The sequence below is a fragment of the Diachasma alloeum genome, unplaced genomic scaffold, assembly GCF_001412515.2.
Source record: "Diachasma alloeum isolate Michigan unplaced genomic scaffold, Dall2.0 Dall_scaffold_00212, whole genome shotgun sequence".
In the NCBI taxonomy this organism is placed as follows: Eukaryota; Metazoa; Arthropoda; class Insecta; order Hymenoptera; family Braconidae; genus Diachasma; species Diachasma alloeum.
The window spans coordinates 1,432,867-1,446,082 of NW_021680377.1; the positions used below are offsets into that span (position 1 = coordinate 1,432,867).

Here is a 13,216-nt window from a genome sequence, read left to right on the forward strand (position 1 = left end):
ACATCATGGTGGGTGGATGAATAGGTAGTTTGTTAACAATAGACCAGTCGCTGAAGAGCTTATTTCATACTATCTCCTGTCAGTTCATTAAAGTCGGTGAACTGATATAATAATTTAAACAAAAAATGCAAAATAAAATTTTTTCTCTCGATTTCCACGAGATCTCCTCCGCCTAAACGAACTAAACGAATTCCACACGGATTTATTTAATTTCCTCGGGTGGAAAATATACTCAGTTCTATTGTATTCAGAGTGAAAATGAGTCCTGCATGAATTAATGAGGACTTCCTGACCTCACATCTTTCGCGAAAAAAAGAACAATGAGGGTAATGAAATTCTCCCGAGTGAATGTGAATAGTAAAAGACCCGGGGCGCCGACGAGGCGATGAAATATTAGAGGGGAGCTCAGGACCCTCACTCACATGTTAATAATATCCCCTCATCCACCCCTAGAAATTGATGCCAATAGTTGAGATGACATTGAATAATGGTTAAACGAATTTCAAGTCGATTTCTCGTATTATGTTTCATGATGTGACCAACTGGGGTCACTGAAAATAAACCAAATAATCCCCGGGATTAGGTGGAAATATTTCATCACCGAGACAGCCGAAAAAAGTCGGGAGTCTCTTTCACGACGACTGAAAAAAAAAACTCGTGTATTCTGTAAAATTTTTATTTCAACTGAATAAATAAACAGTCGCCTCCAAAAGTGTAACTAAATAGAATACATACCTCGACTGCGAATATTCAAATACTTCAGCTCCATTAAGCACTCTTGTATTTAATTGTGAAAATACAATTGCATAATTCACTCTGTTGGAGGATTAAAAAATTGATTCAAGTCTAAAATTTCAAGTAACATGAATTTCTTACAGGTGTAGAGATGCCAGTGTACTAGATACGTAAATACATCGTGGAATAATACATGAAATAATTCACTCTAATAAAATGTAAATATAACTTGTAATTTTTTTCGATATTGAAGAGAAAAGTTGTTTTTGATTCAAGAAAAAACACTTCTAAAAAATAAATTTTCGTTTGCACACGATTTGATTGAATACAATTGAAGGTAATGAAACGAAAATTATTTATTCAATGAAAATAAATAATTTCTCTGTCTGATGATAGATTCTCTAATTCGTGTTTCTCCCCTCAATGCATCCATTGTCTCTCATTTCGTATGATTTTTTAATATTCATTAGAAACTTTCTGACTTTACAAGATTATGTTGATTCTCTAGACTCTCAATAAGATTAACATACTGTAATGGTTGTGTAACATTAATTTTCCTCTTTCTAAAATACTCCCTCCTGTGTTTATCATTATTTATAATAGTCAGTGTTGATGAACCATTGTCATTTTTACTTACATCTGTACTGCCAACTTGGGCAATACTGTCTGGTATTGGCAATGGTTTAGCAACACCAATTCTTACTGTTCCCTTTGGTGCACCCTTCAACGCTTGGACAGCTTGATCAAGCGTTGCATTCTCAAGAACAATATTATTTACGAATAACAAACGATCACCTGGAATTAGTTGTCCGTCCATCTGTGCAACACCACCTGGCACTAATGATCGTATTACTATCACAGTTTCGTTGGGGTTCATTGGATCCTGGAAAACATAATAATTCAACCTATTTTCCCAAACATTTGCCTTCATATTATTAATTCAAAATCCGTTTTTATTTTGAAATAAACTCAATTCAATTTAAATATCTGGAAAACTAGTGTCAAGGGACCTTTTCCTGCCGATCATAAAAATCTATTTAAAAATACCAGAATCTCTAGACAAATTCAGAAATAAATTAAAAAAGAATTAAATTCACCTGATAATCTAAAATAGAAAATCCAAGGCCTCTTTCCCCCTTAACAAGCTCAATAATCTGTGGCTCTGAACTCCACATTGCCAGTCCAGTCAGTGGCTCCAGCGATCTAGACTTCATCTTTGACAAACTGGCGTCAGTGACAGTAGCTGTTGTCGTTGTTGATGCCAGAGAGCCATCCGACTTGGCCTTCACTAAACGATCCATCGTTGGTAGTAAATTTTGTAGGGACCCGCCCAGAATACTCTGAAATAAATAATTCAGATGAATAATTTTATAGCTCTTCGATCTGTTGTTCCTCCTGGGATACTTTGGATTTGGTATTTACTCGAGTCTGAAATGCCGCTTGATGCTGTGCAGTGTCGATGGGACACAGGGCGTCCTGGGAGGATGTACTCCTCCCACACACCATTCGCACGTGAATTGGGAGTTCTTTTAAAACCGTCACTACTTCCATGTGATTAATACCTAATAGACGATAGCCATTGACCTAGAAATATCAGGGTAAATTGAATGATCATGTGTGATGGGGAAAAAATTGGGGGAGGGGATTGATTACCTCGAGAAGTTCGTCCCCAGACCTGAGGATTCCATTTTGTCCAACAGGACCTTCTGGTAAAATCGAACGAATGTAATGATGTGGCCTAACTTCCTGTCCATTTTCTACGTCTACTGTGCCCTCTAAACTTATACCGAGACCACTACTTTCGGCGAATTTCTTCAATTGAGCCACCTGAATTATAAAATTGAGAAAAATATCATTTTTCACATTAAAGATGGTAAAATTGACTAGGATTTAAAAAATCTAAATGATGAACTTACAACAATCTCAACGTCAGGACCAACAATTCGTTGCCATTTGACTTTAATAGCCGCTTGAATCTGTGGCGTAAGTTCACAGGATGGATCGCTCAATAGAGCCTCCACGAGTGACATATCTTCAGGTTCATCATCAAACTTTTCCCCTTCCTGCAAGATAGCACTGTCCACTGTTGTATGAGACTCATTCTCAGCTTCAATCTCGGTCATGGTGTCTCCATCCTGCGAACATGGAGCGAAAAAAGAATTTCTTCAAAATCTTCCCAGTTAAAAACTCAACTGCCAAGTCGATTTATAAAAAAAAAGTGAAAGATATCCTGATAAAATGAGAGTTGTGATGGCCTCGAATATTGATCATAAATGAATTTTATTATCTATCGATTAATTTATAAAACATTAATCGTAAAGCTTCTGGTAATTGACTTTTTGAACTGGAATTAATGGAATGATAATCTTGTAGCTTGTGTCTTGATGGTGAAGAGACAGGACTCGATGACGATCTAAACCTGCAATAAATATTATCTCTAAATATTATCTAATCGTTGACATTGACAACCAAATAATAAACGAGGAAAATTCGTTGAGAATCTGCAACTCTTCTCCAAATACTAAAAAATCTACAAATAAAAAATGAAAACGGGCCAAGCTAGACTATTTCACTACCTAAATTCACAGGACCAAAATCTTCACTCAACAAAAAAAAAAATTAACAAACACTCTGAGGAGAGAAAAAAACTACTTGAATTGTGTAGAATTTACTTACAGCACTGATAGGAAAACTGGGTAAACTCGTGAGTGAAGGTGAGCTGGGTTGAGGCACCCTCAGCTCGCTGGCAGCAATGGCCTGCTGCAGTTGTTCATACTTTGGTCCACGTAAGTATCTCTCCAAGCACAGCATAACTATTTGTCCAGTGCTCCTGAGCACCTCCACAGCCTCGTGATTCGAATATCCCTGGAGTGAGTGCCCATCAACTTCGACAATTCTATCATTAATTTGAATTTTTCCACTGAGATCAGCAGCACTTCCCTTGCTGATGCTCTTTACAAAAATTCCAGAAAGTTCTTCTGAAAGAAATGAAGCGGAAATTCATTTGAATAAAATTACAGATTGATGAATACATTTTAACATTTTTCATGCATTCATTTCCTCTCATGTCCATGATTAGATCGTATTTGATAGATAATCCCACCTTTTTCACAAACGTATCCAGCGATGGTAATTCCCAATCCATAACTATCCTTTTTGAGCTCCACAGTGAATCTCTCCATTTCAGGGAGCGAACTGACGTCAAGAGGATCCATAGAGAGTACCGGGAGGTCTGGAATTACTGGAACGACAGGAATTATCGGAATTGCCCCAATTGGCAGGGGATTGCGCACGACATCCATTATGAGACTGGGTCTGTGCATTTCCATGTCTCCATCCTGATTGAACCCCCCATTGTCAGTTGTCGATTCTTTTCTGAGGTGTGGGAGGTTGTAGGTCTCGGGAGCTGTGTGCAGCAGGTGCCTGTCGAGCTCCTCGGGGTCACCCAGGATTTTCGTGGGGACAATGGGGGCATGACTCCCCAGGGCCTGGTAATCAGGGGATGTTGGCTCAACTGGTCTTGCCACAACGAGACGAACGTGAGTGCCTGATTGTCGAAGTACTGCTGCCACCTGTTATTTTCACGTGCAGAGAACGTGTTTTATTCTTTCTGAGTGAGTTTTTGAGTAAATTCAATTGAAACATCCGAGAAACCGAGATAAATTAAGAATAAATTGAGGTAATCACCTGTTCAGACCCCATTCCTCGTAAATTGACATCACCGATCTGGAGAATGTGATCACCACTCTGGAGCCTGTTGTCACGATCAGCAACACCACCTGGCAGAATTGTTTTGACAACGACTCCAGTGCTCCTGCCACCGATGATACCGAAACCCAGACCACTGCCATCGTTTATCAGGTTTATAACTTCTACTTGGGCCCACTCTGTATTTAAAACCATGTCAGAGCCAGTTTTGGAGGTGTCACTGACGGCTGAGGGACTCCTCTCGATGGGGAGGGACTCGGGGGGTGGCGCCTGGGGGTGGGATGATTGGTTCGATTTCGATGATTGTACGGTTGAAGTGGTCGACCAGTCTTTCTCGGGCTGGTGATCCTTTTGGTCCGCCTCGCTGGCGATGAGGGTTGGGGTCGATGCTTCTGATGCTGCATGCGGTGGCACGGGATCTGATTTTTTGGGGGGAGAAGCGGGATAATCAGATGATTTTATCGATTTTGTCGAGGTATTAATTTGTTTCACTATTTTGTCAATCTTGTAAAAAAAACTAACAATAGTGCAAAGGCTGTTTTCCAGTTTGCTCTCACCTTGATTACTTCTAGCAACAACTAATTCGACGATTCCCCGGGCCTTTTGGAGGATTGAAATTGCCTGCTCATGCGATATATTCGAGTCCAGTGGCTGTCCATCGATCGCCAGTATTTGATCACCCTCTACCAGTCGACCGTCACTGCAATTCCACAAAGCGGAATTAAATAAAACCTCTCACTAAAATAAAATCCCATCCCCTTTTCATTAAACCACGAAAGGGAAATCTGGAACACACCTTCTCCACTCGATTCACAACCACTGAACATCTCCATCAATTATTTATTAAAACTTGAGTTAAAATTGTTTTAAGACACAAGACGTGTTTAGGACTATTAAAATTTTTGGTTGGAGATAGAAAAATTTACGAGTAGAAATTCGTTATTTTAGATTTCACTGAGCAATATTTTTTAATAATGTGACCCATAGTTTAAGTACTACACTAGTGTCGTTATGACCCTCGTGGATCGATTGTTCACCGTCACGGACGTATGGAAGATGCATTAATATTGCGTATCTTCCGACTGTAAAAAAAGTACGGATGACCGATTTTGATGAGTGAATTGTTCGACTCCATGAAATAAATTGGATCTATTTTGGGGTTTTTTGTTCTTTCAATCTTGCACTGGACTGTTGCAGTGTTATTGAGGTACTGCGGCGGTGATGGGATGCTTTCCAAGACCGAGGGTGTGAGCATGCGTTGACGGGAGGGATACGGTGTGACGTAGGGGAGTGAGAGACCCAGTTGTTTAACCCCGAGTGTTATCACTCCCTTCACGAATCGACAGGGATTATCGATTTTAGTATTATGTTTTTATTTTTATATATTAAATTGGGGAGATTTCAAAAGGATTGAAAATTGTGAATGGATTAGATAAGAAATTTAAATTATTTTTAGGGTCTTTTAAATTTAACGGAGAACACTGTAAGTTGTTGTCAAATTCACGAGGGAAAAATGGCAGGCCTCTCTTGGTAAAATTCTCTAAACATTTTTTTCTTGATCATTTTTAATGTTTTTCGATTTTTGCCTTCAAACATTGAGTCCAAATATTCTAGATATTAATCTTGAGAAAAAAAATTCTCGAGGGTTGAATGGAATAAGAGAAGAAATAATTCTTAACGAACGAGATTCAAATACTTCTTACCATCCTGCAATTCCATTCGGTTGAATTTCCTGGAGGAAAATTCCAAGTTCTCCTTTATCAGTACTACGGAGACCAACAACACTAAAACCGAGACTTGTGCCCTCGGGTTTATACAACTGGAAGAAAAAAAATTATTGAAACAATTTGAAAGATTACTCTCCTTCAAATTTTTAGCAAAAAAATTTTCATTCTTACTAAATAAATAAAAAAAATTATTTTCATTCACCTGAACAGTGACAACTTGTCTGCCCTTAGCAGCAGCATCAATGACCTTTTGAAATTCCTTGGCATAAGTTGGAGTGGTGATGGGTGGAATGCCAATGACCTCAGAAGCAAGACTTGGACTAGTGACCTACAATTTTATCGTGAAAAAAATCTACATTATATTGTAAGAATTTATGAATCCCAGATTGTTGCCCAATCGTTGAGAATTTTGTACCTGCGCCGATGTGTCCTCACTGCTGCTGTGGACCAGAGGAGCCACGGGGACCCTCTGGTCGTCCTGCTCGCTAGTGTCCTGATACAATTCCTGATAAATGTTACCTTCGATCGGTTGGGTCGGCGTTGTGGGGACTGATAGCTCCAGCTGACCGTTCAGATTGATATCAAAGTCCCCAGGGAGGATGGAGGGATGCTGGGTCAATTGGGTGTTCAAATCGCCCAGTGAATCCTGGATTACAGCTATGTTTCGAAGCACTGGATTCTCCAGGAGGGATATCAAGGACTCCAAATCGGTGCTCGTGTGCATCTGGAGTTTTGGATCATCACTGTCCTTGACTCGATCGTAAATGTGCTCCAGTAGATGGAGGGCAGTTGATATATCTAGGGAACATGGGATTTAAAACAAAATTTATCGTGAAACCCGTGAAAATGGAGAGAAAATTTATCCTTCGAATGGACATTGACTAAAAATTGACTAAAAATTCTGGTTTAATATACTCCTGCACCCAATTACACTTCCCCAAAGTCCAAAAACGATAAAAATCTCTCCCTACTCACCTGTTAATTTTAATTTCTTCATCAACTTCCTCTCATAACACAAAAAACTGAAGGATAAAAATTTAATTACCTGCATTTAAAGGCATAATGCTGAATGACCTTTACGTGCAATCGAATGTACGTCCTGAGACCCTGAAAATGCACGTAAATACTTCGCTTAATGAATCCACAAAAACGCTTTAAGGTTATGAGTTCAAGGACCAATTAGTCGTGTGCTATACAGGAAGAAAATAACATTCGAAAGACTAAGTAACAATAGAGCGGAAAAATTTATTGAGAATTTATCTACTTACGATAATTATATACACTTATTTTTACCCAAAGTGAAGGTGAAAAACTCCAGGGAATTCACGTCTACATTTGTCCAGTTTTCTGGATATTATCGGGGTTTTGGGTCTTGTCGACGATGATTTGACTCACGAGTGGTGGATTATTATTGTTTTATTGTTTCACGAGTGAAATTCGCGGATTATTTGATATGTCAGTAGCAAAGTGGCAGGTTTACCGATTATCTCTGGTATGTAGCTGATTGACTGAGTGTATGTGGGGAGGGAGAACTGTCATGTGTCATTTTCCGGTTATTTTACACTCGTCTGGGGACGACCAATGGGGAGAGAGCGTTTGGTGGCCGGGGAGAAACGATTGGTCGAGACTCAGGACGACTGGAGAAGCTCGAAACGCGCCTTTAGAGTCGGGGTGGAAAATAAAGAGCCAATGGCGAAGTTGAGATACTTCTGGAGGAAATTTGATTCAAAATATGGGGGGAAAACTTATTGAATTAAGACACGGGGAGTAATTATTTTACAATTAATTATCAAGGCTGACGAGAGATGAATCGGATATTGCAGCAAGAAAGTGATTAAAAACTGAGCTGTAATTTTGAGGAATTTCTTGGGGTCGAAATGGACATAAATTCGATTTTTATCTTCTTTAAGGAAGTTTAATTGAGAAAAAGAATATTTTTAACATTCTTGAATATTACTCATTGCATTCAGATGATTTTCAGAATATTATGTTGACGAATTAATTTTCGTAATTCAAAATTTTGAAAAATTTTGTATAAATAATAGAGAGTCAACATTATTCAAATTGTTTTCGCCAAGAGACTGTAAACTAGTTCAATTTCCATATATCATTGAATATTTAATTGCCCTCATAACGAATGGCAGAAGAAAATTTATAATCGCAGTGTTCTGTCCATTCACAAGGACAAGGAAGTGATTCAAAGGAGGACTTGGCTCTCCCACAAACAACAGCGAAAAAAAAGAAGGCAAAACAAAGATATTCCCATCTGACAAAGACAATCAGCTTAAATATTTTAACTCGAACGATCTCGTATCGCAATTGTTGTGAGTGTCCATTCCGGTGGAGGGTATCGAATCGCCGAGACACTGTCGTGTAATCTGTGGGAGAGGAAGGGAGTCAGCCAAGCATATCCGAAAGGAAAGGAAGTTACATGAACCCCAGTTCCGCTTGTTCTCCAGGCGTTTGTGTACACCTTTTTTTTGTTTGAAAGGATTTCGAGTAACGAATTTGTTGTTGCCTTGACCATGACAAAAAATATCGGTAAAAAGTGCTTGGACTTTCTAATGAGTTTCGGTTTCTTTTGTTGACGATTTCCTACGCAAACAATTACAAACAAATTAATCACGTTTATCTCGAGGTTTGAGTTCCGCTGTTTTTCTAATTGTTGTATTGATCATCCCACACTAAAGGGAAATTTTTTACGAGATCAACTGAATGTTTATCAATTTTTAAATAAGCTCATTTCTCTGAAACAGCCATTGCTCCTCTAGCTTCAAACTTCCACCCTTTAATTAAAAAAATATATGAGGAATCGAGGACTGCATAAGGTTTATTTGTATTGGGTGGGGTAGGGAGCGAGGCAACGGGGTGCTTTCATTTCCTCGGCGACTTCCGGCAACCGCGGTGCTTCCGCCATATCAGGGTTGAAGCTGCTGACGGGGCTTTCAATTTCGTACAGGAGCCGTTGGGAGTCTCGGGTACGTATTCGTGTTCTACCGTGTTCCGGTTCCGTTTCCACCGGTTCTGTATAGATTGTTACGTACGGCACCCACACCCAGTTACTATACCTTTACATCCCTTCCGCTTTTCTGAACCCACCTCTAGTCTACATGGTCTTCTTCGAGTTCCGTTTGCCGTTACTTCCTTCCTATTTGACTTGAAAAACGGTTTTATGCTTCTGGCGACGGTAAATGGAATTTCAAAGGTGACTTTACTCCAAAGACTATTGAGGAGTGAATCAATTCATGTTTTTCCTATTGATTTAAATTAGGGCTATTCAGAATTCTCAAAAGTATGTGGAAAAAGTAAACACTGAAAAAAATTTTTTTTCACCCGGAGCCGAAGTGCCTAATGCCACTGCGCCCCTCACTTGCCCCAGAAATGCAGAAATAAAAAAAATTTTTTTTCACCCGGAGCCAAAGTGCCATATTTAGGGTTTTTTCGGGGGGAAAGTCGACTTTCGCCAAAATCGAATTTTTCCGCCGAGTGAAAGTCGATTCTGTATTTTCTGGCCCGCCTAATGCCACTGAGACCCTCACTTGCCCCGGAAATGCAGAAATAAAAAAATTTTTTTTTTGCACCCAGAGCCAAAGTGCCATATTTAGGCTTTTTTCGGGGGGAAAGTCGACTTTCGCCAAAATCGAATTTTTCCGCCGAGTGAAAGTCGATTCTGTATTTTCTGGCCCGCCTAATGCCACTGAGGCCCTCACTTGCCCCGGAAATGCAGAAATAAAAAAATTTTTTTTTTGCACCCAGAGCCAAAGTGCCATATTTAGGCTTTTTTCGGGGGGAAAGTCGACTTTCGCCAAAATCGAATTTTTCCGCCGAGTGAAAGTCGATTCTGTATTTTCTGGCCCGCCTAATGCCACTGAGGCCCTCACTTGCCCCGGAAATGCAGAAATAAAAAAATTTTTTTTTTGCACCCAGAGCCAAAGTGCCATATTTAGGCTTTTTTCGGGGGGAAAGTCGACTTTCGCCAAAATCGAATTTTTCCGCCGAGTGAAAGTCGATTCTGTATTTTCTGGCCCGCCTAATGCCACTGAGGCCCTCACTTGCCCCGGAAATGCAGAAATAAAAAAATTTTTTTTTTGCACCCAGAGCCAAAGTGCCATATTTAGGCTTTTTTCGGGGGGAAAGTCGACTTTCGCCAAAATCGAATTTTTCCGCCGAGTGAAAGTCGATTCTGTATTTTCTGGCCCGCCTAATGCCACTGAGGCCCTCACTTGCCCCGGAAATGCAGAAATAAAAAAATTTTTTTTTTGCACCCAGAGCCAAAGTGCCATATTTAGGCTTTTTTCGGGGGGAAAGTCGACTTTCGCCAAAATCGAATTTTTCCGCCGAGTGAAAGTCGATTCTGTATTTTCTGGCCCGCCTAATGCCACTGAGACCCTCACTTGCCCCAGAAATGCAGAAATAAAAAAATTTTTTTTTTCACCCGGAGCCGAAGCTTTCAATTGAAACCCCGAGTTGAAAACCCGAGTTTGTAGTAAAAATGTCAGACAAGATATGAATGTTTTTTTGGGCTCAAACGAAAGAGCGGGTCGAGAAATAACGTGCTAGAGCCTCTCAACATGACAAATGTCTCTAAAAATGATATGTTTTCAATTGAAAAACAGAGTTGTGACATCATTGTCTAGGAGGACAATAGGGTCTAGGAGTATGTATAGAACATTGGGGTCTAGGAGTCCCCCCTGGTTCCAAACCATCGTTAGAGGACTTTCCGGAGAAATGCAGAAATGAAAAAAAATTTTTTTTAGTAACTAGCCCCTATATTCCTATTACATGACCACATGAATGTGGGCATCGCCACTTCCGCTGGGTTTTATGTCACACGATATTCTCCCGGAATGACTCTATCCCAAAAATTCCAATAGCGCGAGTTAAGATATTCCCGCAAATATTCATTATTTCCCTTCACTCTTAATTGGAAAATTTCACACGAAAAATTTTGAAACATCCATAATTTTCCCAAAGGTCGTGATGCAAATCTCCAGTGCTAACAATGAATGATGTTGATCGCGGCACGACAGGCGAAAAGGTGAGGTGTGTTAATTTTCCCCTCCCGCGGTATTTTTCATTGGTTTGAACAAACGACAGGGAACGAGAGAGGGGTTAGAGAAAAGTGCAAAGAGAAAGGGCGCAGGAGGATCGTAGACCTGCATCGGGTTACAACATCGGATTGCACATTGCGGCATGTATAAATCGCCCGTTACGCCATTCCGATGCGGTGCCGAGAATGAGAAGAGAAGTTCTCTCACTCTCCCCTCTATCGTACGCCGGGCTCTTTCCTGAGGTCTCCTTCGACGGGATTCAGGACAGGTTGCGCTGTTCTTGAGGAATGTCACGCGTAACTCTGATACCGAAGCCCCAGCAGTTTCGTTTACGTGTATGTGTGTGTGTGGATAGGGGCTAAGGAACAAGGGGAGACGACACTTTGCCTTTACTTCATCCGGGATAGGATGATCGTTCACTACATTTGCCTCTCCTTCCACTCCCCTGACATTTTTTTTTCTTTATGAGATTTTTTCGAGCCGCACCTTATCTCACTTTCTTGCTTTAATCATACCAGGCAACCTGTGTGAACTGGGGGAGCTGACGCGATCGCGAATTGGACGTTGATGACGTCTATTATGTCACTCGCACCGAAAAATTTCAATTCTCAAATTTTGGATTTTAATTAAATGAAGTTGATTCCATTGAGATAATTTTCCATCTTTTGTAATACAAATAAAATGTCTGTGATTGGTAAACCGTCCACGCCAGCATTTCAATTCATTTTACAACTTGGTTCATGTCTGACCATTCATTTGGCTTATCAATTCGAAAATTAGCTTCATTTCATGGTTCTACGGGCGACTCAACTCCAGAAGATGACAAAATCACGTCAATCAATCTCTCTCCCCCAAATGATAACAATTCCATCGTCAGACCCACCCCGCTCCTGAACCACATAATCGTCCTCTCCTCAAGAATTCAAAAACCGTCTCAGCCTCTCCCCCATCCCAAAACTCTCAAGACTCAACATCCAGTCATCATCCCCGAGAAAAAATCCCCGAGAACAAGTTAGTAGATGAAAAATGATGTGGCAGGTGACGTTGGAATTGCGATGTCACCGTGTTTTGGCTTCCTGGGAAAAAAAATGAAGAAGAGAGGGGGATGTAAAAAGTGATCCTCACCTACCTCAGGATCCACCACATCCTTTTCCAGGTCTGATCATCGGAGACGTTACGGACGACCAACATTACCACTACACTGGTAAGAGGCATCGAGGTGGAACTCATAAGCCCCTGACGATCCAAGACATAACAGGTAAAACAGGTTTGTGGGCGTCTCGCGCTACCTGTCCTGCTTTATCCCTCTCTCCTCGCTCTTCATCTACATCATCAAACGTCTCTCTCCCCTTCACCGGTCCTTGGACACTTTGGGGTCTCCTTTGATTCCTGCGGAAGGCGTTCCGAGGGGGAGAAAAATAAAGGTGGATGAAGAGAAATGGTTGCAAGAACCCGCGGGGGAAGAATAAAAAATATCAAGAGTGAAAAAAAGAATAAGGGGACCGACGGGACAGACCTTACGGTCCACGATCCGATCTTTTAGTGGATATATTTATGTAGTGGTGGGTAATGTATGTGAGGAAAGAATGCAATGCGGATCTAAGCGGGGAAGAAAGGAATGAAAAAATATTGTGTGGGGAGAATGAAAAGTGAAACGAAACCAAAGAAATACCGGACGAAAATCCAAGGATCCGGGGGCGGGGGAAGTTTTTCTGATTATTGTGGGGAGATTATTTCCATCTTGACGGTTATATCGAAGGCTCATGATCTCGAGTTATATCTCAAAAGTTAATTTTTTAACGACTACGGAGTAGCAACGTCACGACCGACAAATTAGTCCCAATAAGGACAGTTTTTTTTTTTAAATTAATTATATTGTAAGTGATCCGGGCTGTATTTTGGGTATTCATATGCTCTAGGGAGCAGAGTTTTATTCGATTCATGTGCGTCATTCCTCTGGGGGGCAGACAATTAAAATTTTCATTTTTAATGATT

General features: G+C 40.5%; 1 protein-coding gene across 4 annotated transcripts; it reads right to left on the reverse strand.

Annotated features, from left to right (window-relative positions):
- Positions 1-847: 847 nt before the first annotated feature.
- LOC107036889 (patj homolog) lies at positions 848-12,410 on the reverse strand. Of its 4 annotated transcripts, none has more exons than XM_015255123.1 (14): positions 12,347-12,410; positions 7,216-7,277; positions 6,586-6,968; positions 6,373-6,498; positions 6,147-6,262; positions 5,001-5,143; positions 4,423-4,862; positions 3,839-4,307; positions 3,412-3,713; positions 2,652-2,870; positions 2,389-2,562; positions 2,158-2,319; positions 1,833-2,075; positions 848-1,618 (listed from the first exon to the last, which is right to left on the reverse strand). In XM_015255123.1, exons 2-14 carry the CDS (start codon positions 7,229-7,231, stop codon positions 1,202-1,204), a joined length of 3,210 nt encoding a protein of 1,069 aa, XP_015110609.1. In that variant the 5' UTR covers positions 7,232-7,277; positions 12,347-12,410; the 3' UTR covers positions 848-1,201. The 4 variants fall into 4 exon arrangements, with proteins under 4 accessions (XP_015110609.1, XP_015110611.1, XP_015110610.1 ...); XM_015255125.1 differs by having other exon boundaries at positions 12,351-12,399; XM_015255124.1 differs by lacking the exon at positions 12,347-12,410 and adding an exon at positions 7,464-7,676.
- Between the last annotated feature and the right edge of the window lie 806 nt (positions 12,411-13,216).